The 24,068-nt window shown below is 37.0% G+C and overlaps 2 protein-coding genes across 2 annotated transcripts in view; one reads left to right on the top strand and one right to left on the bottom strand.

Annotated features, from left to right (window-relative positions):
• LOC115215658 overlaps positions 1–1,790 on the top strand; it is a 27,114-nt gene extending 25,324 nt beyond the window's left edge. Inside the window, exon 5 of the mRNA XM_029784916.2 lies at positions 1,044–1,790. Coding sequence (XP_029640776.1) covers positions 1,044–1,063 — 20 coding nt within the window. The 3' untranslated portion in view covers positions 1,064–1,790. The remainder of the gene's footprint in view (positions 1–1,043) is intronic.
• LOC115215657 (D-3-phosphoglycerate dehydrogenase) overlaps positions 1–24,068 on the bottom strand; it is a 25,028-nt gene extending 960 nt beyond the window's left edge. Inside the window, exons 1-10 of the mRNA XM_029784915.2 lie at positions 23,651–24,068; positions 15,266–15,417; positions 13,077–13,142; positions 10,115–10,268; positions 8,612–8,744; positions 7,954–8,102; positions 6,965–7,117; positions 6,421–6,571; positions 4,695–4,819; positions 1,788–2,007 (exon numbers count right to left, since the gene is read on the bottom strand). Coding sequence (XP_029640775.1) covers positions 1,788–2,007; positions 4,695–4,819; positions 6,421–6,571; positions 6,965–7,117; positions 7,954–8,102; positions 8,612–8,744; positions 10,115–10,268; positions 13,077–13,142; positions 15,266–15,417; positions 23,651–23,785 — 1,438 coding nt within the window. The 5' untranslated portion in view covers positions 23,786–24,068. The remainder of the gene's footprint in view (positions 1–1,787; positions 2,008–4,694; positions 4,820–6,420; positions 6,572–6,964; positions 7,118–7,953; positions 8,103–8,611; positions 8,745–10,114; positions 10,269–13,076; positions 13,143–15,265; positions 15,418–23,650) is intronic.

The raw sequence follows: 24,068 nt of genomic DNA, 5'->3' as shown, positions 1-24,068 counted from the left end.
CCCAAGGTGCCACACATTGAAACTGAATCCGGAACCATGTGGTTGGGAAGCAAGCTTCTTACCATGCAGCCACGCCTATATATATCTTAAAACCCGCCAGATCTGTTCTCTCACACATACTCTACAATGTCCTAAAACTATACAATCACATCATTGAAATCTTAAAGATACAGGATAATGCATGATTAATTCAAAACAATGTAAACAAATAAGCAATCTGAATGCTGAAGAGTTAAGTTGTCTCAGCAGTAGGCCCAAGTTTCCCATTATCTGTGACCGTATCATTGGATGCCTCTCGCTATCTGCTGAACCTTTTTATTACCATATTTCTGTTGAAACTTCCTTTATTTCAATTTTGAAAATAAAGAATTGTGTACATTAAGCTGGTGTTTGGAACAGAAGATGAAATTTTAGGTTTTTACTTTAAATCACTTTAAAACAAGTTTGTATTACAGAACCAGGGAGAGTCCCCGGTGGGTTGGTATCAAAAGGGTTAATTCGCACCTTACCATCATTGGATGATGTCGTCAAGGATTCACTGTATTTACATACAAAACTGCCCATAAACTTAGTTATAACTTTTGTTATATTTCTGTTGAAACACACTAACTTCGTTTCAATTAATTTTGAACTCAATGAAGAATTTAGTAAAATAACATTGCCCCTATGAAGCTGGTGTTTGGAACATAAATTAACATTGAATTTTGATTAAAAGTTTAAATTTAAATTACTTTAAATGCACATTAACTTGTAGCTTTAAGATTTCCATGACATGATTGTTTATTTTTAGAATGACATTGCAGAGTAAGTTGAGAGGCCAGATCAGGTTGGTTCTGAAGATAATTATTTTAGCTGAATTACAGCTGGTTTAAATGTTAAAGTGTGAAAGGTTTCATTTCTAATACAGATGCTAATTGACCAAATGACCATCAGTTATAGATCTTTGTTCTTTTTAATATCATTTTTTACTCTTTTTGCATGACTTTGAGGTGTAACAACAATACTCACGACTCTTTATGCTTTTTTTCTTTTTTCCTCAAAAGATAAGAAATTCAGAGACTAAGAGCGAAGCCTAAAAGTGAAATCTGCTAAAGGGATATCTAAGGACCAGGCAGTAGGTTTCTAAACAAGCAATGGATTAAATACACCAATTTTCATGCAGAAATAGCCATGTGGTTAAGAATTAAATCAGCCCCAGCCCTGCAAAAAAGAAAAATCCAGTGGACATTAAATGATGAAAGTTTTGTTGAAACCAAGTGTGAAGCAAAAGGCCCTTGTGCAAGGTGCTGTTCAGCTACATTGACCTCAAAACCACACAATACTATTCTATATTTCTGAGATGAAGAATTTATGTTATGTATTAGTCAGACTGGCAACCTCATCATGATTGTTGCTTTCATTATGTTTCAGCTGTCTATGTGCCAACCCTTCTTCAGGTGTCTTATCATGAACTTAATTGTTGTATCAGAATTCTGATACATTCCACAGAGAGTGAAATGAGAATAGTGTACCTCTGTGAATCAAAGAGTTAGGTTTGAAATTCTGCTACAACAACTGAGTTTGACACAAGACACCAAAAGAAGAATGGAATGTACAACAGCCAAAATGTTGCGAAAGCAATAATCAAGATGAAGACACCACTCTGGCTAATACAAACAGTGTACATAATTGAAAGCATACAATTTCAAATTGAATCTCATAACCATGTAGTAATGTTCTTGGTTAGGAAATTTCAACTGAAAAATATACGACTAAAAAAAGACTATAACTGACCAATATTTACTTACGAATTAACTGTTCAATGATTTCAGTTTGTTTACTGATTGGGAAAAACAAGAAGGTGTCTTTCAGTGTCAAAGGGCATGTCAGGTGAGAATTGTTCCCAATATAGAGCAGTGTTGGGTTATGCCCTTGTGAAGTTCCACCAATCTTCCACACAACTGTTTCTTTCAATATAATATCAACAGAAAAAAAGGCTGCTGTAGATTCTTCATAATTCACTTGAACCTGAATAATAAAATATTAACAGTTACAACAATAATTGGCACAGGGCCGGTCGTTTTAGGAGGAGAGGTTTAGGCAATTACATCAACTCAAATACTTGGCAGGTCAACCTTGAGAGGAAGACTGGCAAAATTGACTTCAGCAGTATTTCATCTCAAAACACAGAGAACCAAAAGAAATGCTGCTGAGCCTTTTGTCTGATTGTCAAAGAGACATTATCAAGTATCAATAATACGCCAATTTGTTTTTTGTATATAGCTGATGTATGTAACACACCTTAAAAGAAATTGTTGAAATTTTGTTGCTTAAATAAAAAATTTTTAACTATCTTGTAATTTCTGGAAGAGATTTGAAACCACTGCCTATGTATTGTATTACCACTTCACAACACCCATGCCTACAGGGCCATCGAAGCAGCAACAATCTTAATGAGAAATTTAAAATACTTAAATTTGACACATGTGTCGAACAAGGGAGAGAGGCAGTGAGAGAAAGTGAGAGATGAGAGAGTGAGAGAAAGAGAGAGAGTGAGAGGAAGTGGCTGGTAGGTATTTGAATTCCTTTCTATGAGTGAAATGAAATTGATCCCTGGTTATTAAAAGCCCAACCACACACACATTTGTTTTAGGCCTTCTACCCATTTGAATTCAGCGATACACTAGATAGCAAGTTAAGTCTTATGTTCTGAAATTTAAATTTTGAATTTGTTTGAATTATAAAATTACACCTCAGCTAAAAAACAACTTTTGGCTTTTGAATACAACCTTTTCTTTCTATATTTTTTGTTAAGTTAATTTCTCTTTTGGTCAGGATTTTTCCAATTTCTTTTTCTTGTATCAAGTAACAGATGAAAGCATTTGGAAAAAAAAAATTGAATTCATAGAGCCGAAAAAAATCAAAAATATTAGTTCTATTTTTCCCCTTTCCTTAATACTAACAAGAGCATAGTATGAGAGATTTGGCTGTTATTTCTAGCAAATTGAACAACCACACAGAGTTGTTCAATTGGCTCATTTGTTGATGTGTACAAGTAAACAAAATCTAAAAGACACACACACATATATGAATGTATGTGTGTGTGCGATAAGTGTCGCATAGTGAAAATAAATACAACTTTCTCATTTTATAATTTTTGTTAAGTTAGGATTTCTCTGTTTTGGTCAGGATTTTTCCAATTTCTTGACAAAAGCATTTAAAAAAAAAAAAATTCATAGAACTGAACAAAATCAAAAATATTAATTCTATTTTTTCCCGTTAATTTTTACTTTCCTACAATATAATTAATTACCGTGGAACTTAAAAGGCACCATTCAAGCGTGATTGTTACCAGCGTCGCCTTACTGGCACTCGAGTCCCGTGCTAGTAGGGTATTAAGAGCACCATCCAAGCATGATTGATGTCAGAGTGGCTATCTGGCCTCCGTGCCAGTGGCACGTAAAAGGCACCATTTGAGTGTGATCGTTACCAGTGTTGCCTTACTGGCACCTGTGCCAGTAACTTAGCTGCTCAGCAGAAGAGACTGATAGAATAAGCACCAGGCTCACAGGGAATAAGTCCAGGGGTCAATTTCTTTGACTAAACAGTGGTGCTCCAGCATGGCCATCATCAAATGACAAATAAGAAAAATAAAAGAATACAAGAAAAACATTCCATACCACTAAACCAAGCGGGTTCTTTGAATATATACGATGTATTTTAAGGCTAAATAATAATTCTGTTTATGTTTGTGTAACTGAAATATTTTGGTTGGATTATATAGTTATCAGTTTTACACAATATACTTTTCCACTATAGGCACAAGTTTTGAAATTTTGGAGGGGAGGGTACCAGTTAATTAGATTGACCCCAGTACACAACTGGTACTTAATTTATCGACCCCAAAAGGATGAAATCAAAGTTGACCTCGGTAGAATTTGAACTCAGAACGTAAAGAGATGAAATATTGCTAAACATTTCACCCAGTGTGCTAACGATTCTGCCAGCTCACCGCCTTTAACTGACACAATATAGAAACATTTTTCATGGCACCAGCACACAATTTACAAATGCTTACATTTTAATATTTTCCATGAATTTTTCATGGGCCCTGCTAGTAGAGAATATAAATATAATAAACAATTAAGATATGAACTCCATTAGCTTAAAGCTGTTTCTGCTACAAGGTGCACTGCCCTCATAGCTGAGTGCTTGAGTATCCCCTTAAAGCTTCCTTGGAGCTTCAAACAAGAAGCCCAATCTATTTTGGAAAACAATTGTACTAAAGCATATGTATATTGAGTCCTAGCACTATGTTATTAGCATTGCAATACCGTAGTGAAATATATATATATATATATATATATGAAAGTTCAGCAAAATTTAGATTCAGATGAATATGGTACTTAAGTTAAAGGCAGCAGAATTTTGTATGGTATTATCCATATAAATCAAATGGGGTGATTATAATCAAAATAAGCAACAAAGATATCCACGGTAGAAGATTGCTCAACATTTTAAAACTGATGTAATACTTACAGTGTTTAATAAAATGAAGTAGCATGAAACAATTGTACTACACTACCTTGGATATCTTTGTTGCTTATTTTGATTATATATATATATATATATATATATATATATGTGTGTGTGTGTGTGTGTGTGTGTGTGTGTGTGTATTGGAATGTTATAGATCATAAACATATTAAACTTACATCCATTTTATTCTGGTCAAAGATCTTGAAAGCATTCACCAGATTAACATTTCTGTTATTTTCTTTCAAGATACCAGTATAAAAAGCACCAATGATACTGTCTTTAGCAGTTTTTAGTCCACAACCTGAAATTGGATTCCAGAATTTACTAATTAAAAAACAACAACAAAAAACAAACAAAAAAATTATAAAAACAACAAAAGTTAAGCTATAAAAACAATCAACTAAGAACGAGACTGTGATGATGTAGAATTTATTTTGTTACATTTGGTTATTTACTGTGAAGGCAAAAGCAATCAGCCAACTGGTGCTCCAGAGGAGTCCTACCTAGCTGGAAGTCTCTTCACTGCATACCAGCTCACAAGCTAGCCTACAGTTCATTCATTACCAGTTCTTGGGCAGTGCAGCGGCGAAATCTCTCCACTAACTCATTGGCCCAGGGATGGTAGGCTGTTGTTCACTTCATTGTCATTCCAGAAAGGTCACAAGTCATTCCACAGATTCAAGGTGAATTGAGGGCCATGATCAGATGAGATGCTGTCTGGGACAGAGAAACAAGCAACCCAGTTTGTGATGAAGGTGCAGAAGGATAGCCTCAAGCCAACGTGTAGTGGTCTGTCAAGGTCAGTAAGGTATGAGCAACCTTGCAAAGGTGGTAGGGGACTGATGAGGTCAATGATGATGTGGCAGAAACAGGCCTGTGGCAGTTCATAGTCGTCAAGAGGTGCTTTGGTGTGCTGATGGACTTTGGTTTGTTGACAGAGGATACAGGTCTTGGTCCACTCCCCTGTTTGCTTGGCCATACTGTGCCAGAGAAATTTGCTTGACAGCAGGCACCATGTGGCTCTAGAACCTGGGTGGGACATCAAAAACCTTCCAGCACCAGGCTAATGGGATGATTAGCCAGTGGATACATCACAAAGTAGGGTTATGATGTTGGAGCTAAAGTGCACATCCTGCAAGGAAAGTGAGGTGATCATCTTATTTACATTCCATCTTGATCTTATTAGAATAATTCTAATGTCAAATGGAATCATTCTGATGTTAATAATAGGTTTAATTACTTTGGAACATTCTAGTCACTTCTTAAATCCATAGCACCAATATATTTTTTCTCATATCTTCGTTGAAATTCTTTCTTCCAAACAATTCTACTTTCAGGTGAAAATAAAATTTCTATTTCTTCCACCAGCCATCAGGTCTCCTGTCAGTCTGTTTACTTTGTTTTGTTTTCAAAGATGATCAACTTTTAACATCTGTTGTTCATGCTGGCATGGGTTGGACGGTTTGACCAAGGCTGCACCAGACTCCAGTCTGATATGGCATGGTTTCTATATCTCGATGCCCTTAACGCCAACCACTCCAAGAGTAATAGTTGCTTTTATGTGTCAGGTGCATGACACCAATAACTGCTACAACTATATTGTTGAGAGAAATTTGCCCAAGGTACTATGCTGTGGGACCGAACCTGAAACCATGTGATTTGGAAGCTGCTTTTTTAACCACACAGCCATGCTTATACTTAAAGACAAAATGAGAAAATTGTTTCTGAAATAATTTGCCAAAACAAATGTGGCAAATCAAGGAATTGCAACTATTTCTGTAGGCATGATTTCTTACAGAGTAAACTAGCACCAAGAGGTGAGATACTTTAGAGATATGGTCAATTGGTTAGTAAGCTGTGTCAGAAAAAAACAAAGATTGTAAAGAAACATTGTAGTTTTACCTTTTAAATTGACTGCAAGTTTTACATCTTGGAAGGAAGTCATCAGAAATTTTTCAATGTATTTCCAAATAATGATTCCAAAATTGTAAGCTAAAGACATCCAAGGTTGAATCTTCGGGTCAACAGCATTCATAATGCCAAAACCATTGAGCTGAAAATATCAATGGACAAATGTTGATTTCTCAGATAGGTACAAATTAATAAAATTTAGAGAAGGGTAAAGACAAAGAGGAGAGACAAGGTGACACAGAAAACTAACTGTCTTGCCATTTAGAAAAAAAAAAGGCACGTGGGTAATGTGTCCTAGATACATTACACAAAAAACAAAAAAGAAATTTTTTGTTGAGGTGACACCTTCAATTACAGATTCTGAGTGAAGGCTGAACTGATGCCAAAACACTTCATAAACACAGCCTGAACATAATCATAAAGTACAGGCCAAGTTCCACCACCACACACTTATCAATACCTATCTATTTACATTTTTATACACACACACACATTTAAGAGAGAAAAATAAAAATATGAAAAACAGCATCCCTACAGCTCCAGTGTAGTTAACACCTTGCACAAAGTTAACAATCTGCCGTGCTGCATCTTCTCCGCACCGTTTCTGAGCTTCCACGGTGCTAGCTCCCAGATGTGGAGTAGAGATCACCTTCTCATGCTGAATTAAGTTGGAATTTGTGGGAGGCTCCTATAAGACAAAAAAAAAAAAAAATAAGAAATCTTTTTTCAAAAAGATATATAAATACAAAAAACCTTTAAAATGCACCAAATACATACTGAGATCAGTCAACATATTGCCATAGCTTTATTTTTAACCATTTTGACAGCAAACCACTAGAGACCACCCTTGTTTCTATGGCAGCTTCTATTTTGATACCAATTGGTCTGAGGCTGCTTATTTCCTTTTTAATAATGATCTAAATTAAAACCTATCAAAATTTCATGTTAATTAATGTTCCAAATGAAGGCGACAAGTTGGCAGAATCATTAGCACACCAGGCAAATTGCTTAGCAGCATTCCATCTGTCTTTAGATTGTAAGTTCAAATTCTACCAAGGTCAAATTCCCTCCCACAAAATTGCTGGCTTAGGCCAAAATTTGAAACCAATTTATGCTCCAAACCAGATTAATAATGACAGGCATTTTACTAAATTCATTATTTTCAAAATAAATTGAACCAAGGACAGTGAATTTCCAAATATAACAAAAGGGTTAAGCAGATCTTATGTTCAAAGACATCCCAGCCATAGCCATCCATCATTTTTTTTTTATCTAATCACAGTAAATCCCAGACTACATCATCAAATGATGGTAGGATGGGATTTAATCCTTTTGATATCAACCATTTTAAGGCCACCCTTTGATTTTATGATACAAACTTCCTGTTTTAAAGTAATTAAAATCTTTCAAATTTTCACATTAATTAACATTCCAAAGTTATTTTAGCAAATTTTCAAAATAATCTAAAACAAAGGAAAAATTTAAAAAATATGGCAACAATAGGGTTAATTAAGAAACTCTTACCAGCTCAAAGACGTCAAGTGCTGCCCCTCCACACTGACCAGATTCTAAAGCTGAAAGCAAATCCTTCTCATTGATTATTCCACCACGTGCACAGTTTACCACTTTTACTCCCTTAGGACAGGATGACAGGGTTTGAGAGTTTATCAGATCTGGGACAAAAGACCAAAAAAGAAATATATATATATACATAAATAAAATTAAAAACAAAATACAAAACAATATCAGAAACAGGGAATGGTGCTGGATTTAATCTTGTTTGCCTCGTTAATTTGTATTTATTTTAATTTGTATTTATTTAATTTGTATTTAATTTGTACTTATTTTCAAGTTTCACGAAGAAATATAAAAATTATCTTCATAGACTCAAGCTAAGTTAAGAAGTTTGCTTTGCAACCATGTGGTTTTAGGTTCGGTTCTACTGCACAGCATCTTGGGTGAGAGGCATCTTTAGTCTCAGGCTATGGGAGATGACCTTTATGAGTGAATTCGGCAGACAGAAAGGCAAAAACTCCCTGGAAGCCTGTCGTACATATGTATGCATAAATAAATTTGTTGTGGGGTTGTAATATAGTCATATGTGCTGAAAATAACATTGAGCATACATGATTGTTAATTAATTACATAATAAAACAGCAGTAATTAGTGTATCAAACCTTACATTTGGTTTGGGGAATCAATGGGGTATGAACTGTGAGATAATGGGACAAGCGAAGTGTTTCTTCCAGAGATAATTTCGTAATGTTGCACTTCAGAGCTTCTTCTTCTGTTACTATTGGGTCAAAACCAACAGTCTGAAAGAAAGAAAACAAACTTTAGAAGAATAATAATTAGGAAAACTATTTTAAGAGATTTTGTTCTTTTAAATCAGTGGTTCTCAACCATTTTTTTCTCTATGGACTCCTTGATTCCTATTTTACTCAGACACCCACCCTCCTCCTCAGGCTACTTAATGTTTGAAAAATCTTATATTTTTATAATTAATTATTTGGAATTGAATAAAAAAAATTAAAATATTTTTATGTATTGTTTAAATATAACCAATTCATTGCATTTAAATTTCAACGAAATCTTACATGGACCCCCAAGAGTCATTTGGACCTTGGTAAAGAATCACCGTTTTGAATCAAATTGTATTATAAAGTACCAGTCAAGTACTAGAAGTGATGGTATTGACTAAAGTCTTTGTGTCAAAATTGCTTGTTATTTCTTTATTGCCCATGGAGATTAAGTCGATTACATCAACTCCAGTGCGTAATTGGTACTTAATTTATTGATCCCAAAGGAATGAAAGGCAAAGTCAACCTCGGTGGAATTTGAACTCAGAACGTAACAGCAGATGAAATACCGCTAAGCATTTCGCCTGGCTTGCTAACGTTTCTGCCAGCTCACCGCCTTTGAGTCAAAATTGCTTGTGCCAAAATTAAAACCTCATTATATTAACCCTTCTGTTACCAACCCAGCTGAAATTGGCTCTGAGTACAAATGTCTTGTTTTCATAAGTTTTGAATTAAAATCTTCCACCAATCTTGTTTTTGTTTTTCTTGGGGAAACACATGCGGATGTACTTCCTAAAATTTACCTAAATATATATATATTAGGTATACCTAAACAAGTGTGCCCCCATCCGACCGTTTCCTCATAAATTGGAGAGCATGCACATCTAAAAATGACAAAGTAACAAAGACAAAGAAATTTCCACAACCATCAGCTTGTACATGCTGAAGTTCAGCTTGCCTGTGGCACCAACAACCCTAGGGTCAGCCTTGGTACCAACCCACTGAAACCACTCTTACTTCTGTGATACATGCTTCCTGTTTTAAAGTGATCCAAATTAAAATCTCTCAAAATCCCATGTTAATTTGTGTTCCAAATACCAACTTAACAATGACAATGTTATTTTACAAAAATTTGTCAAAACTATTGGAAAAAAAAAGGGCAGAATATTTCAAGAAAAATATGGCAATACAAGGGATTAAATATAATGGGACCTTGGTAGTAAAATGTTTAGGAACCTCCTTTAGGCCTTCTTTTGGATATTTTGATTTTTCTTTTTCCTTATTTTCAAACAATTATCTTAACTAATTCTACTGAAATATGTTGCCAGTGAAATTTGGTAAAAAAATCAGATTAGCATAAAAAAAATTTAAAAAATATTCCTTACCTTCATACCAAAAGACTGCATACGTTTTGCAACTTCTCTGCCTATACGACCCAAACCAATAATTCCAAGAGTTTTGCCATACAACTCAGTACCCATATATTTTTTGCGGTCCCACAAACCATCTTTCATAGATTTGGCTGCCTGAGGAACATGCCTAAATGTAAGAAGTAATTAAAGAATTTTTAAAGCCTAAAATATACATGGTTCAAATTAACATTTCTTCAATAGAAAGACTGCAAAGTGATGGAGATAATGTTGTGGGCTTCAGTAATATATCGGTCAAAATTAGTTTGGATCTTGCTGAAAGAGACTTGACTTTGCCTGTCATCCCTCTGGATTCTATAAAATAGCCAACAGGCTTGTAGTGTTGACTGAATTGAGGAGATCTATTGAGTCAAGTACATCAACATCAAAATTAAAATCAAATGGAAATTGTAGTTAAGACACCTGTGCCAGTGACACATAAAAAGCACCGTCTGAACGTGGCAGATGCCAGCACTGCCTGACTGGCGTCCGTGTTGGTGAAACATAAAAGCACCAACCGATCGTGGCCGTTTGCCAGCCTCCTCTGGCCCCTGTGCCGGTGGCACGTAAAAAGCACCCACTACACTCACGGAGTGGTTGGCGTTAGGAAGGGCATCCAGCTGTAGAAACACTGCCAAACCAGACTGGAGCCTGGTGCAGCCTCTATGGTTTACCAGACCCCGGTCGAACCGTCCAACCCATGCTAGCATGGAAAACGGATGTTAAATGATGATTATGATATAAATCTCTGATGTTGTGACTATAGACACAGACATGACTATGGTCAAGAATTTAGTTCTCAACAACATGGTTTTGGGTTCAATCCCACAGCGTAGCACCTTAAGCAAATGTCTTCCACTTCCTGGATTGACCAAAACCTTCTGAGTGGATTTGGTAGATAGAAACCGAAATAACTGATTGAATATACATATAAATATGTATGTGTGTGTGTGGGTTGGTTTATGTCTCTTTGTCAGGGCATTGTGTGATTGTTGTAAATTCTCCAAAAAACATGTCAGGGCAGAGAAATATTACCTGGTTCAAAAATGGGCAAGGGTTGGCCAGAGGATGGACATCTGGCCAGAGAAAATCTGCCTCAGTAAACCCCATCCAACCCATGCAAATTTGGACAGTGAATAATCAAAATGATGACGAGCCTACATATACTTAATAAATATTGTTACTTCATGCAGCCTTGTTTTGTTAGACTGCTGCCCCCCCCCCCATTAATATTCTTTTTGTCTGATAATCTCACCACCAGGTGAGGTGTGTGTGTGTGTATGTGTGCACACACGTGCTCTGTGCTCTTCATTTGAGTGAGCAAAGTTGTGTACTAGAATCGATCTAATAGACTGACACCTTCCCCCAAATTTCAGGCCTTGTGCCTAGAGTACAAAATATTATTTAAGTACCATAAATCATAAAGTAAAACCAACCATAATCACACACACACACGATGTTTAAGAAAATGACAAACACACACACACACATATCATCATCGTTTAACATCCGCTTTCCATGTTGGCATGGATTGGACGGTTTGACTGAGGACTGGCAAAGTTTCTACAGCTGGATGCCCTTCCTAATGCCAACCACTCAGAGTGCAGTGGGTGCTTTTTACATGCCACCAGCCAAGGACCAGTCAGGTGGTACTGGCAACGACCATGCTTGAATGGTGCTTTTTACATACCACCAGCATGGTAGCCAGTCAGGTGGCACTGGCAACAACCACACACACAAAAAAAAAGCCACACGCATGGTTGAGAAGCTTGCTTCTTCACCATGCAGTCTTGGGTTCAGACCCACTGCATGGCACCTTAGGCAAGTGTCTTCTATTGCTCAAACTGACCAAAGCCTTGTGAGTAGATTTTGTAGACAGAAACTGAAAGAAGACTATCATGCATGTGTGAAAGAGAGTGTCTTAACATCATTTGTTTGTTGTAAATAATTGCCAGTCACTTCCAATATTCTGCAAAAACATATCTGGGTATGGAAAAATATTACCTGGGATGAGGTGGTGAAGCATGACCTTCAAACACTGGGCCTCACTAGTGACTGGGACCTCTGGAAATATGCTGTGCTTGAGAAGACTCGGCAAGCACAAGTGAGACCATAACCTTGTGGCCTATGCCAGGGGTATAACCAGTCCACTTATGCATGCCTTTCCTTCATTGGACACTAAATTCTGCTTGTGAAGACTTGTTGAGGCAAGTGAAATCGAAATCAAATTTGGTGACTGGCATCCGTGCTAGTGGAGATTACCATACGAGTGAGATCGGGGCCAGAGCAACAAGCTGGCCTCTGAGCGATGGCACGTTAAAAACACCATTCGAGCGTGATCGTTACCTGCGTCACCTTACTAGCACTTGTGCTGGTGACACTTGAAAAAACATTCGAGTGAGGTCGTTGCCAGCGCCGCTGGACTGGCTCCTGTGCAGGTGACACATAAAAAGCACCATTTGAGTGTGGCCGTTACTAGTACCACCTGACTGGCCCTCATGCCAGTGGCATGTAAAATACCCACTACACTCTCGGAGTGGTTGGCGTTAAGAAGGGCATCCAGCTGTAGAAACCCTGCCAGATCAGATTGAAGTCTGGTGCAGCTATCTGGTTTTCCAGACCTCAGTCAAATCGTCCAACGATGATGATGATGATATGCAGGGGTCAGGCAAAGCTTATTGAGGCAGATTTTGTATGGCTGACCATAGAAAATCTGCCATAGTAACTGCTGGTCAACCCAAACAAGCATGGAAAAGTGGATGGTAAAATGATGATGAGAACAAAGGGGCGAGTAAATTCATGAGTGCAATACCTCTGACTAAGTTTACTCAATAAAGTCTCACTTGTTAAACAACAATAACAAGTCTCAAAACACTACAACATGCTTCTGACATTAGAAATCTATAAACATTATGAACAAGAAATTTGTAAAACTAACCTGCTGAGGGCCATAATTAAAGCACATGTATGTTCTGTGGCACTCAGTGTGTTGGACATAGGAGTACTGGAAAACAAAACAAAAAAATATATTTAAAAAAATGAAATAGTGAAAAATAAAATCTTAAGTACAAGATGTAAATCTTCTGAAAAGATAAAAGAAAGAAAAAGGATTTTTTACTCTGTGTGTAGACATGGCTGTGTAATTAAGTTTGTTTTGCAATTATAGATTGCGTGTTCAATCTCAGTTCTTTGCACTTGGCACCTTAGACAAATGTTTTCTAACAGTCACAGATTGGCCAGTATTTTGTGGGTGGAATTTGGTTGATACCCATGCCGGTGACACGTAAAAAGCATCGTCCAAACGTGGCAGATGCCAGCACCACCTGACTGGCGTCCGTGTCGGTGACACATAAAAGCACCAACCAATCATGGCCATTAACCAGCCTCCTCTGGCCCCTGTGCTGGCGGCACATAAAAAGCACCCACTACACTCTCGGAGTGGTTGATGTTAGGAAAGGCATCCAGCTGTAGAAACACTGCCAGATCAGACTGGAGCCTGGTGCAGCCTCCTGGCTTCCCAGACCCTGGTCAAACCGTTACACCCATGCTAGCATGGAAAACGGACGTTAAATGATGATGATGAATGATATATGTGTGTGTGTTCTGATCAATAAGTATCCGGACTGCCATAGTAACAAAACTAAAGCATGCAGAGTGAAGCCACTTGGCACAGATTGAATAAAAACTTTGCTGTGCATGCACACTAAATTTTAATGTTCTAGCTCACTTTTGCTGTTTACAGCAGTGCTTGGAAGGAAGGTGTGTAGCATGTGATCATCGCATTGATCATGACAGAGAAAGTTGAGCAGAGAATCTGCATCAAATTTTGCGAAAAGCTTGGCAATACCTGCCCAGAGGCCTATACAAAATTTCCAAAAATTTTTATCATTCTCGACACAATCAAGGAGATCTTATACAACTGAAACTCAAGTGGCTTTTTGATCAACTCAAAGCAGATTTGGCACAAACTTAGCAGACATGCATCTGGTACCCAAACCTCCAATGATAATGGACTGTGTTGAACCATAACTAATCTGATAACTCATGGATGGTGAATCAATTATCTTTACCCTAACAGCTGCAGGCACATTCGTGAGGTGTTTTTTCAGTTTGGCTGGTTGTGGGTCTCCCAGAATGTTTGTCGATATAGACATTTTTTCGGAAACATCTGAACTATTCATACACTTGTGTGCAGCTCATACACTCCTCTGCATACACTTTCTGAAACTTTGTAAGCCTCTGAGCAGGTATTGCCATGACACCTTTTTCTTTCCTAGTCAATGTGATAACCACACGCTACACACCTTCCTTCCAAGCATTGCTGTAAACAGCAGAAGTGAGCTGAAACGTTAAAACAGTGTGCATGCACAGCAGAGCTCAAGTTCAATCTCTGCTAAGTGGCTTTACTGTGTGCTTTAGCTTTGTTACCAAGGCAACAGTCTGGATTACTTATTTATCAGACCTCAAGCACACACACACGTGTGTGTGCATTCTTAAACCTTTTCATACCATCTCACCTGAAAATGACTGGTTCCACAATGCAAACTTCTTTCTTAAGGGAGTGGTTCTCAACCAGGGTCCACACTAAAACCTTGTGAATGGATATTGTAGGCAGAAAATGAAAGAAACCCCACCATGTATTTGTATATGTGCAATGCATAAAAGACACTCAGCACACTCTGTAAAGTGGTTGGTGTTAGGAAGGGCATCCAGCTGTAGAAACCAAACCAGAACAGATGACTAGAGCCTGATGCAGCTCTCTGGCTTACCAGTTCTGGTCAAACTGTCTAAACCATGCCAGCATGGAAAACAGACTTTAAATGGTAGCAGCAATGATTGTGTGTGTTCTAAAGTATCTCTTTACATTTCATTATTTTTTGGGAAAGGGGAGAGGCTCACCTAAAATATGACATCTTAGCAGAGCCATTGCTAAAACAGAAAAGAACAGAGTTTCTCAGATATAAAAGCAAACGCAAACCACTTCATTACTTAAATGGTAAGATACAAGAGATGGTTCAAATGAGAATAGCTGCTGACATACAAAAAAACAACAACGTATCATTAGAGAAATCAACAAAATACCACAGGAGAGATGGAAGTGAACAGAGTTGGCTAATCTTCACTTACTTCATTACAAGAACACCACGTTTGGAACATTCTTCAATATTGACATTGTCAACACCAGTCCCAGCTCGAACAACCAATTTCAGATGTTTCGCTTCATCTAACAAGTCGGAAGTCACCGTTGTGGCTGACCTAACAACAAGTATGTTTGCAGACTGAAAAATGAAAAGATAGAAATCTATTAACCTCATAAAATTAGATATACTCTCAATCTAAACTTATTGGTTATTTGGTATACTTAAACATTTTCCATTTTTTACTCTTAATGCTTTAAATACTATTTTTGAAAAACATGTTTCATCTTTAATTACTTTGGTTTAGTTGTATCTATGCTTAACACTTTAGGATTCTCTCAAATTTAATTTTTATTTATTCACATTGTTTTGAATTGATTTTGCTTTATCTCATAGCTTTGAGATGTTAATGGTGATTGTGTATGTTTAGAATGACATTGTAGTACAGGTGTGAGAGGAGAAATCTGGGACATTTGAGCATAAAACACAAAATTTTGGCCAGATATGTCCGGTTTAAATGCTAAATGATTAAGCCTGATATACTTCTAGTCTACATAATCCTTAAAACATCTCAGCACTAACAAGCCACTCAGTTGAATCACTTAAGCCTTCCAATCCTTGAGCATAGGTCATTGACAACACTTCACTGTTATTACTCAGAGCTGTCTTTCCTTGAGGGAAGGCTTTCCTCTCCCAAGTCTTGTCAGTTTTGAATGTGTCAGTAACGCTTCTGTAACTTGCCTTGTTACTAAGTAGGGGTCTTGGCCCTTTTGCAAATCCATTTTTATGTCTGGGAATAGGTAGTATATATTAGTCTGGCTTCTAATCTTTGACCTGCCCAGCATGGAGACCCTACTAGGAGCTGGCACAGCTCACATAGTCATTGAGACATGCAAACCACCACACAACAACAGACTGGAAATTATGGTGAACATAGTTGAACACATGTCAGAAATTCCTGTATCTACATTTGATAAGTGGTAACACACGAAACTCTCAGCCCTTGAGTCACTCTGTTGCTTCTGCTAAATATTAATATAAAAAAACAAAACATTTATGCAGAATTGATACCAGTGCTGGTGCCAAATAAAATGCACTGGTGTTGGTGCCATGCAAAAAAGCACTCAGTACACACTGTAAGGGGGTTGATGCTATGAAGGGTATCCAGCCATTGAAACCATACCTGAACAGACATTGGGGTCTGGTGAAGCCCCCCAGCCTTATCAACTCCTGTTAAACCATCCAACCCATGCTAGCATGGAAAACAGGCATTAAATGATAATGATATACTCATGTTTTGAGTCCTATTGTTTGCATCACCAAATTTACATAATGAAATAGTGTGTATGTATTAATTAATAGAAGCACAACACAACAATAGGATAAGAGGAAATGCAAGGTAGACTTACATATTTTTAAGTGCATATATTTAGTCTCGTTGTAAATTTACTTTACATTCTTCTTCACATCCTATCACCACTGTTTAGTGTCTTAATTTACATTACCTTCAATGCTTGTACCATTGAGAAAATTAGGAAGATCAATTCAGTTTTTTCCAGGTATGTACATACTATAAATAGCTATAAATCATTTATAGTATAAGCAAATTTGGACAAGAATGAGTAACATGTTCCTGATGAGGCCTTAATAAATGCTGATATTAACCAACCAGACTGATGTTATTTTCTAATCACCGGAGTAAAACTAGTGACAACTTCTCATACTAAAGACATTCATTTTGCCTTCAACACACAGGTTACAACTGATGATTTATTTGACTTGAATAATTCACCCATTGCTCAAGTATGTACATTAAAAGGAGGATAAACCAAATTAAACATTAAATTGCAATGGGACTGGACACATTTTTCACAAACAAATGACCAGAGAATCAATCAACGGCATAAATGCAATTGTCTTTCCAGGTTGCAGTCTTGTTAAGAATTGTCTTTTCTAGTACCACTCCGGGGATGAAACGGCAGCATGATAGCATCAAGTATTTCTATAATCATGCATTTTGTTTCCTCATAACTTTATTTTAAAAAATTTATAAATTCAGCATTTTCACTTATTCTTTTGAAGCTTGTTTGAATTTTCAATCTTATGTAATCCCCTCTTGAAAACATATTTCTGCAAAATGTTATCTAAAATTATGGGTAAAGAAAGAAACAGCAATAAAAATTTTCCCCATGAAAATGTGTGTGTGTGTGTGTGAAATTTCCAAGAGTTCCGCCCTACCCCTCCTCTTCCAGACAAAAAAATGTGTTTTGTGGCACATTAGACTACCGTAATTCATTCACCGAAAAAAATTTCCAATGATTCTGGGAGGGGGGCACTCCACCCCCATTTTTTTAAACAAAAATAAGGTGTCTGCAGGTATTTGATTCCACGCAAAAAAAAAATCTGGTTTTCTTAGTGAAATGCGTGCGGATGTACTTCCTAAAATTTACCTAAATATATATATTAGGCATACCTAAACAAGTGTGCCCCCATCCGACCGTTTCCTCATAAATTGGAGAGCCTGCACATGTCACATGGACATCTGAAAATGAAACTTGAAATTTCGAAAAAAATTATGATGCATGTCAATATGAATGCGTGCGCACCCATCAATTTTTTCCTTTTCATACCAAATCGTAATCTGCACATGCTGAAAGGCAGTGGCGGATTGGCCAGGTTGCCAGCTTGTCATATGGCAAGTGGGCCCCTGTGTCATTAGAATCCATATATAGGGGCCCATCCCCTCAAGTTTGAGAATTTTTTAATTCACTCCTGGAAGAATGCATTACTTCAGCGTGACTATTTGTGGACAGCAAAGAAAACAAAAATTTAATGATAGCATTGTAGTTGCAGGTGTCTCTTGGCAACCAATATTTAAAAACCCAGTCCGCCACTACTGAAAGGTATCCGTAGCAAATTTCACAAAGAAGCACCCATTTTTCTGAAAGTTACTAGGAAACCAATCTGACTCGTGAATTTTCCGAAAATCATCTCCTCACCCCTGGAACAAATTACACAACAGATTCCAATATAATTGGAATCTACACCATCTGGGGTGCATCTGTTGAAAATTCATTAGAAAAATTATTTTCCTTCAAGTTATGGAGAAAAATACTGAATGTATTACTGTCTTTGTTCAACGTGTATTAAGCAATTTCAGTTTTATAGTAGAGTACTTTTACACAGAGGGTTTCTAAACCTTTGTATGCGTATGTGGACCAAATAACTAGATGTAGGTGAATAGGAAGGATATAGTTGATTGAATCGACCTAAATTATAATTTCAAAGAGACGTAAACCTCACTTTTCAGGAGAAAGTGTTAGTGGATTAAGATACCAGTTTCTGATGGATACTTTATTTTATCCAACTCTAAGTGGTGTGGGACCAGTTGCTGTCTTAAAACTGTATTGACACCATTTGTGGGGGAATTTTTTTTAAGAGAAAGATTTGGAAGAATTAGAAGGTTCTCCAGTAATTTCCTTTCATGTAAATAAATGTCTATGTACATCTTTTAGAAATCTGTCATTTTATAAGATTTTGGTGGCAAATTTTGAAATTAACATCATCACTCATCATCATCATCGTTTAACGTCTGCTTTCCATGCTAGCATGGGTTAGACGATTTTGACTGAGGGCTGGTGAACCAGATGGCTGCTCCAATCTGATCTGGCAGAGTTTCTACAGCTGGATGTCCTTCCTAAAGCCAACTATTCTGAGAGTGTAGTGAGTGCTTTTTACATGCCACTGGCATGGGGGCCAGTCAGGCGGTACTGGCAATGACCTCGCTCAAATCTTTTTACACATGCCACCAGCACAGGTGCTAGTAAGGCGACGTTGGTAATGATCACGCTCGAATGGTGCCCTTTTACGTGCCACCGGCACAGAAGCCAGTTGGCTGCTCTGGCAACAATCACGCTCGGATGGTGCTCTTGGCACCCTACTAGCATGGGCACAAGTGCCAGTAAGGCGACGCTGGTAACGATCACACTCAAATGGTGCCCCTTTATGTTCCATTAGCACAACATTTACATGAAAGAAAATTACTGGAGAACTTTCATATAATTCTTCCAAATCTTTCTGTGAAAACTGTATTGAAACCATTTGTGCGGATTTAAAAAAACTTACCACAGCAAGTGAAAAATTTGCCAGCAACATCTTATAGAATGACAATGTTCTCAAAGAATGAATACAAACTCAAAGATAAGGAACAAAGAATAAAAATAAAACCCTCTTCCTTTAAATTCTGAATTCAAATCACACAGGAGTCAAGAACTACACGCCAATGAAACATAGGATAAAATATATAATGGTATAATTGCCACAATAAAAATTACCTTGCGCTTATGGAACTTCGCTTTTACCTTGTATAGCATGTGATTTTTTTTTCATCAGCCTTTTCGACTTGAAGTACAAACATCAAACTGAATTACAATTTACAAAGAAGTCATTTGGAAACTATGGACAATGACTTGATACAAGAATTTGTGAAGAAATTTGTAATGTTGTTTTCCCCATAAATGCGAGTCGTGAAATGAGTGATGCGTGGTAAAATCATTGGTATGGCAGACATTGGCAATGCCATCGCAAATAAATAACCACAAGAATGTTTTAAGGAAACGGTAAACTGAAATTGCAAGAAGTAATTGAGATATTTTATATTGTCATTCCTCTGTTCTTGTCATTTTGTTTCACTTTGAAATGCAGGTCAACAGCGAAGCGGCGTGTATGATTTTATAGAAAACTGCAAAGATGCAGTAATTGCTAATGAAGGTAGTAATAATATAAATAAAATGATAACCACTTCCAAGTCTTTTTCTGTCCACTCTCGAAAGTTCTGCCGAGATATTTTGGCAGACTTATGCAAGATCTACGTTTTTGAAAACCCTGTCATATCGACCTTGTTCTCCGCTACAAAACGTGTCGGTGAGAATGGAAGCTTTTTAACCGACACACAGAAGATACAATTATCAGCATTGCTTACATATGGTGACTGCTAAGATTAATTAAACTAACTTAATTACAGTTTTATAGGATACAATAATATGTCGGCTGCTAAGACACGATTCTCTACGTCACTTCCGTTTTGTACCGGAAGTTAAGATCAGCATGGTCTGCTTTACAAAATGATCATCAGCCATAAAATTGCTCTATTCTATTCTTTTGCAGACTAAGTGCCACTCAAACCGCGGTTTTCGCATCACATTTAATTCACTACTTATTCCGTAGGTCGACTGTGATTCTGTTATTGGTATTACAACAGATGCATAGGAAAATATCTTTCAGAAATAAGAACTAAAATTTGTGACCTTATTCCAAAGTTGCCATTATAATTAGTAGCGATAGTAAATTCTGCAAGGGTGTTTAAATAAACCACAGAGAATATGCAAACCTAACAACTGAAAGATCGAAAGGTCATCTTTGGTTTTAGATACACGTTTTGCGATATCGTTAGAGCATCAGGCAAAATGCTTACGTGGGAGTTCAAATCCCACCAAATTCAACTTAGCTTTCATCATTACAGGATCGATAAAAAGTTCCAGTTAAATACTAGACTCAAGATAACCGAATAACCTCATCTACTTAAAATTACTGGGCATGTGCTTAAATAAGAAGCAATTATTTTGAGTTATTGTGGAGGCGCGTGGCTTAGTAGTTAGGGTCTCAGCACCATGATCGTAAGATTGTGGTTTCGATTCCTGGACCGGGCGACGCGTTGTGTTCTTGAGTAAAACACTTCATTTCACGTTGCTCCAGTCCACTCAGCTGGCAAAAACGAGTAACGCTGGGGAACACATACGCCATTGAAAGTGGGAAACCGGACCCATGAGCCTGGCTAGGCTTTAAAAGGGCGCATTTATTATTATTTATTTCGACTTATTAAGATATTCTGCTTGAGCACAACCAGAACCCTGCACGCCCTCTTGATCGTTCGCTATCAATGAAACGATGATCTCAAATAACTGGAAGTATTTAACTCACCATATTACAAATGTGGAACTGTAATATGTGAATGTAGCACGCTGCCCTGCAGTATCCACCCCACCCCCTCGGTCGTATTTATAGCCGATATCTAGAATAGATAACCTGGCAATCAGTGAACAAAGAAAATTATGTAATACACCATATATCCGTAAACATTTTGGATCCAATCTAGAAATAAACAGGGTTCATACAACCTACGCACGATTAAATGGACAGAAAGTGAATATTAGAGGTGGGAAAAATTGGCACGTGGGGTAAAATGAGTACTGGGCGATAATCTTTATTATTGATGCACAATTTCATTTTATCAAAATGCAGGCGTTTAGAAAACTTAAGCAAATCAATGAATTTTGTTATATTCTGAACGTTGGGCTTCACTGAGGCGATGACGAGTGACCGAGACCTTTGGAGATATGCTGTGCTTGAGAAGACCCGGCAAGCCAAGTGAGACGGTAACCGTGGCCTATGCCAGTGCAGCATAACCAGTCCATTTAAGAGCACCCTTCAATCATTGGGCAATAAACTGTGCTTGCGAAGACCTGTTGTGTCAAGTGAAGTCATTGTCGTGGCCGATGCCAGAACCGCCTGACTGACCCTCGTGCCAGTGGCACGTAAAAGGCACCCAGTACACTCTCAGAGTGGTTGGTGTTAGGAAGGGAATCCAGCTGTAGAAACTATGCCAGGTCAGATTGGAGCCTGGTACAGCCTTCTGGTCTGCCAGTCCTCAGTCAAACCGTCCAACCCATGCCAGCAAGGAAAGCGGACGTTAATCGACGATGGTGATGTAGGTAAAGCCAATTCAGGCAAAAAAAAAAAAAAAGTCACAAGGGTTTTGTCCTAATGCTATAAATTGTGACTTTTTTTTTACTACCCAAAATTGTGACATTTTTTTCCTGTGACTTTATTACTGGTCACCGGTAAAGCAAGTTACGAATGAAATCAATTCGGCATTCAAATTTATTTGGAAATATTTGTTTGAAGCACTGTGGATTTCGATTCTACAAAATTTCTGATGGTTGGCTGGGGTTTCAACTAACCTCCATCTGTTTTTAGGTACCCTGTTTTTACACTTTTTCGGTTTAAACGTTTTTCCGAAAACCTTTTCAGATTCGTTACGCATTTTTTTCTCCTTTTTAAAACAAATATAAAAGGATGTTCATATTAATGAAACAAAGTTAAAAGCGAAAATCTCAAAGTTGTGGAAGACAAAATTAGACATAGTTTTTGAAATATTAAAAAATTTCCGACGCTATTCTACAAGAATGCCGTTAATTGAATCATCCGAGCGCGCGCTTTCTCTTTCTCACACACACACACGCACTCCATCTCCGATGAAAATGAGCATAAGAAAAATTACATAACAGACCAGAGCGTTTATATGAATTAAATATTTAAAAAGGTCAGAAAGTTTTAAATTTCATACATCGATATAAAAATGCAGACGGAAAAGCAAATAAAAAGAGTACACAATTTTTTTTAAAATTCAACTGCCTGGATTTAAAATCCAACTAGCAGAGATCAATGATCACACGTGTACAGTCTGAAGTTAGGAGCACTTTTAGAAGAGAAACACTTTTAAAAAATCAATTTTTACTCTTTAAAATATGTCCCAAATAGATATGCGCAAACCTGTTTCGGTCTGAAGCTGAGGTTAGTTCTATTAGGCGGACTTTCAAACAAGCAACTATTTGGTCAGGGATTGAAAAAGAAAATTTAAGAATTTGCCAGCAAAGCGTTATAAAATGACAATGTTTTAATAGGTGTAATTGTGAAAAATTTTAATTTTTCGATGATATTTTTTTCACCCCCATATTTTCTCACGTTACATACCGGTTTTAATGAAATTTCCACACTTCAATATAGAAATGGGGGTGCGGGGTGCCGAATAAACTTTTTCAGAAAAATGCATTTTTCGAATCTGTATTAGCCCCCAAATAAAATTGTTTTCTTTTTAAAAAGTTTAAATTAGAAAGAGAACGACTTTCGGAATAGCTGTCGCGAATAAAATAGAATTCCTTTTTTTTTTCTTTTTCAAGATTTTTCGATATTTTACACAATTTCATATTGCAAAATACTTGCAAAGCCATTAAATATTGTTTTTATTATTTTTAAATCCAAGTTTTTTCAGTTGTCCTCTTAAGAAAAAATAAAATATAATTCCCTTAAACTATCATTTGCAGTAGCTTAATTAATGCATGCTTTGAAATATGTTGTAATTAGAGATCAGAATTCAGTTATATTTGATAAGGGATAAAAGAAAGTTAACAAAATACATATATAAAACTAACTTTTAAACTTTTATATATAGAGCTTATAATGCAGAATAGGCGGCGGCTTCTTGTAAAAAAAAAACATTTTAAAAAGATTAAAAAGAAAAAAAAAACCAGCTTACACCAATTTGTTCTTGAAATTGATCTTTCGTTTCAGAAAAGGTAACATCAATTCCATTTTCTTTTAATATATCTCCACAAACTTGGCTCACTTTGTCACAGAGCAAGGCCTTGAGAGGTGTACTTAGTTTACCCATGCTTCGGCTTTTAATTGAAAGGGTCTCTATTTCTTTTCTGATAGCAAAGTAGGCTGACAGACGCTTTTAATAACAAATGACCCACTAGTCGTGAACAGACAGGACAGTCAGCTACAGAGATTTTACTTGCAAAGTAGTATTTTTTTTCAACTTCGCTTATAAGTTTTCTTCCTCGTGGAAAAGTAAGGTTTGCGTGAATCTCTCAAAGGTCTCGCTTGACTGAGCAGACTATATAAACTGATTAAGAGCAAGTGGTTTACCACACTAAAACGGTTTATTTATT

The sequence above is a fragment of the Octopus sinensis genome, linkage group LG9, assembly GCF_006345805.1.
Source record: "Octopus sinensis linkage group LG9, ASM634580v1, whole genome shotgun sequence".
Classification (NCBI taxonomy): Eukaryota; Metazoa; Mollusca; class Cephalopoda; order Octopoda; family Octopodidae; genus Octopus; species Octopus sinensis.
The sequence above is the reverse complement of the archived record's forward strand: the minus strand, read 5'-3'. Positions and strand labels throughout refer to the sequence as shown.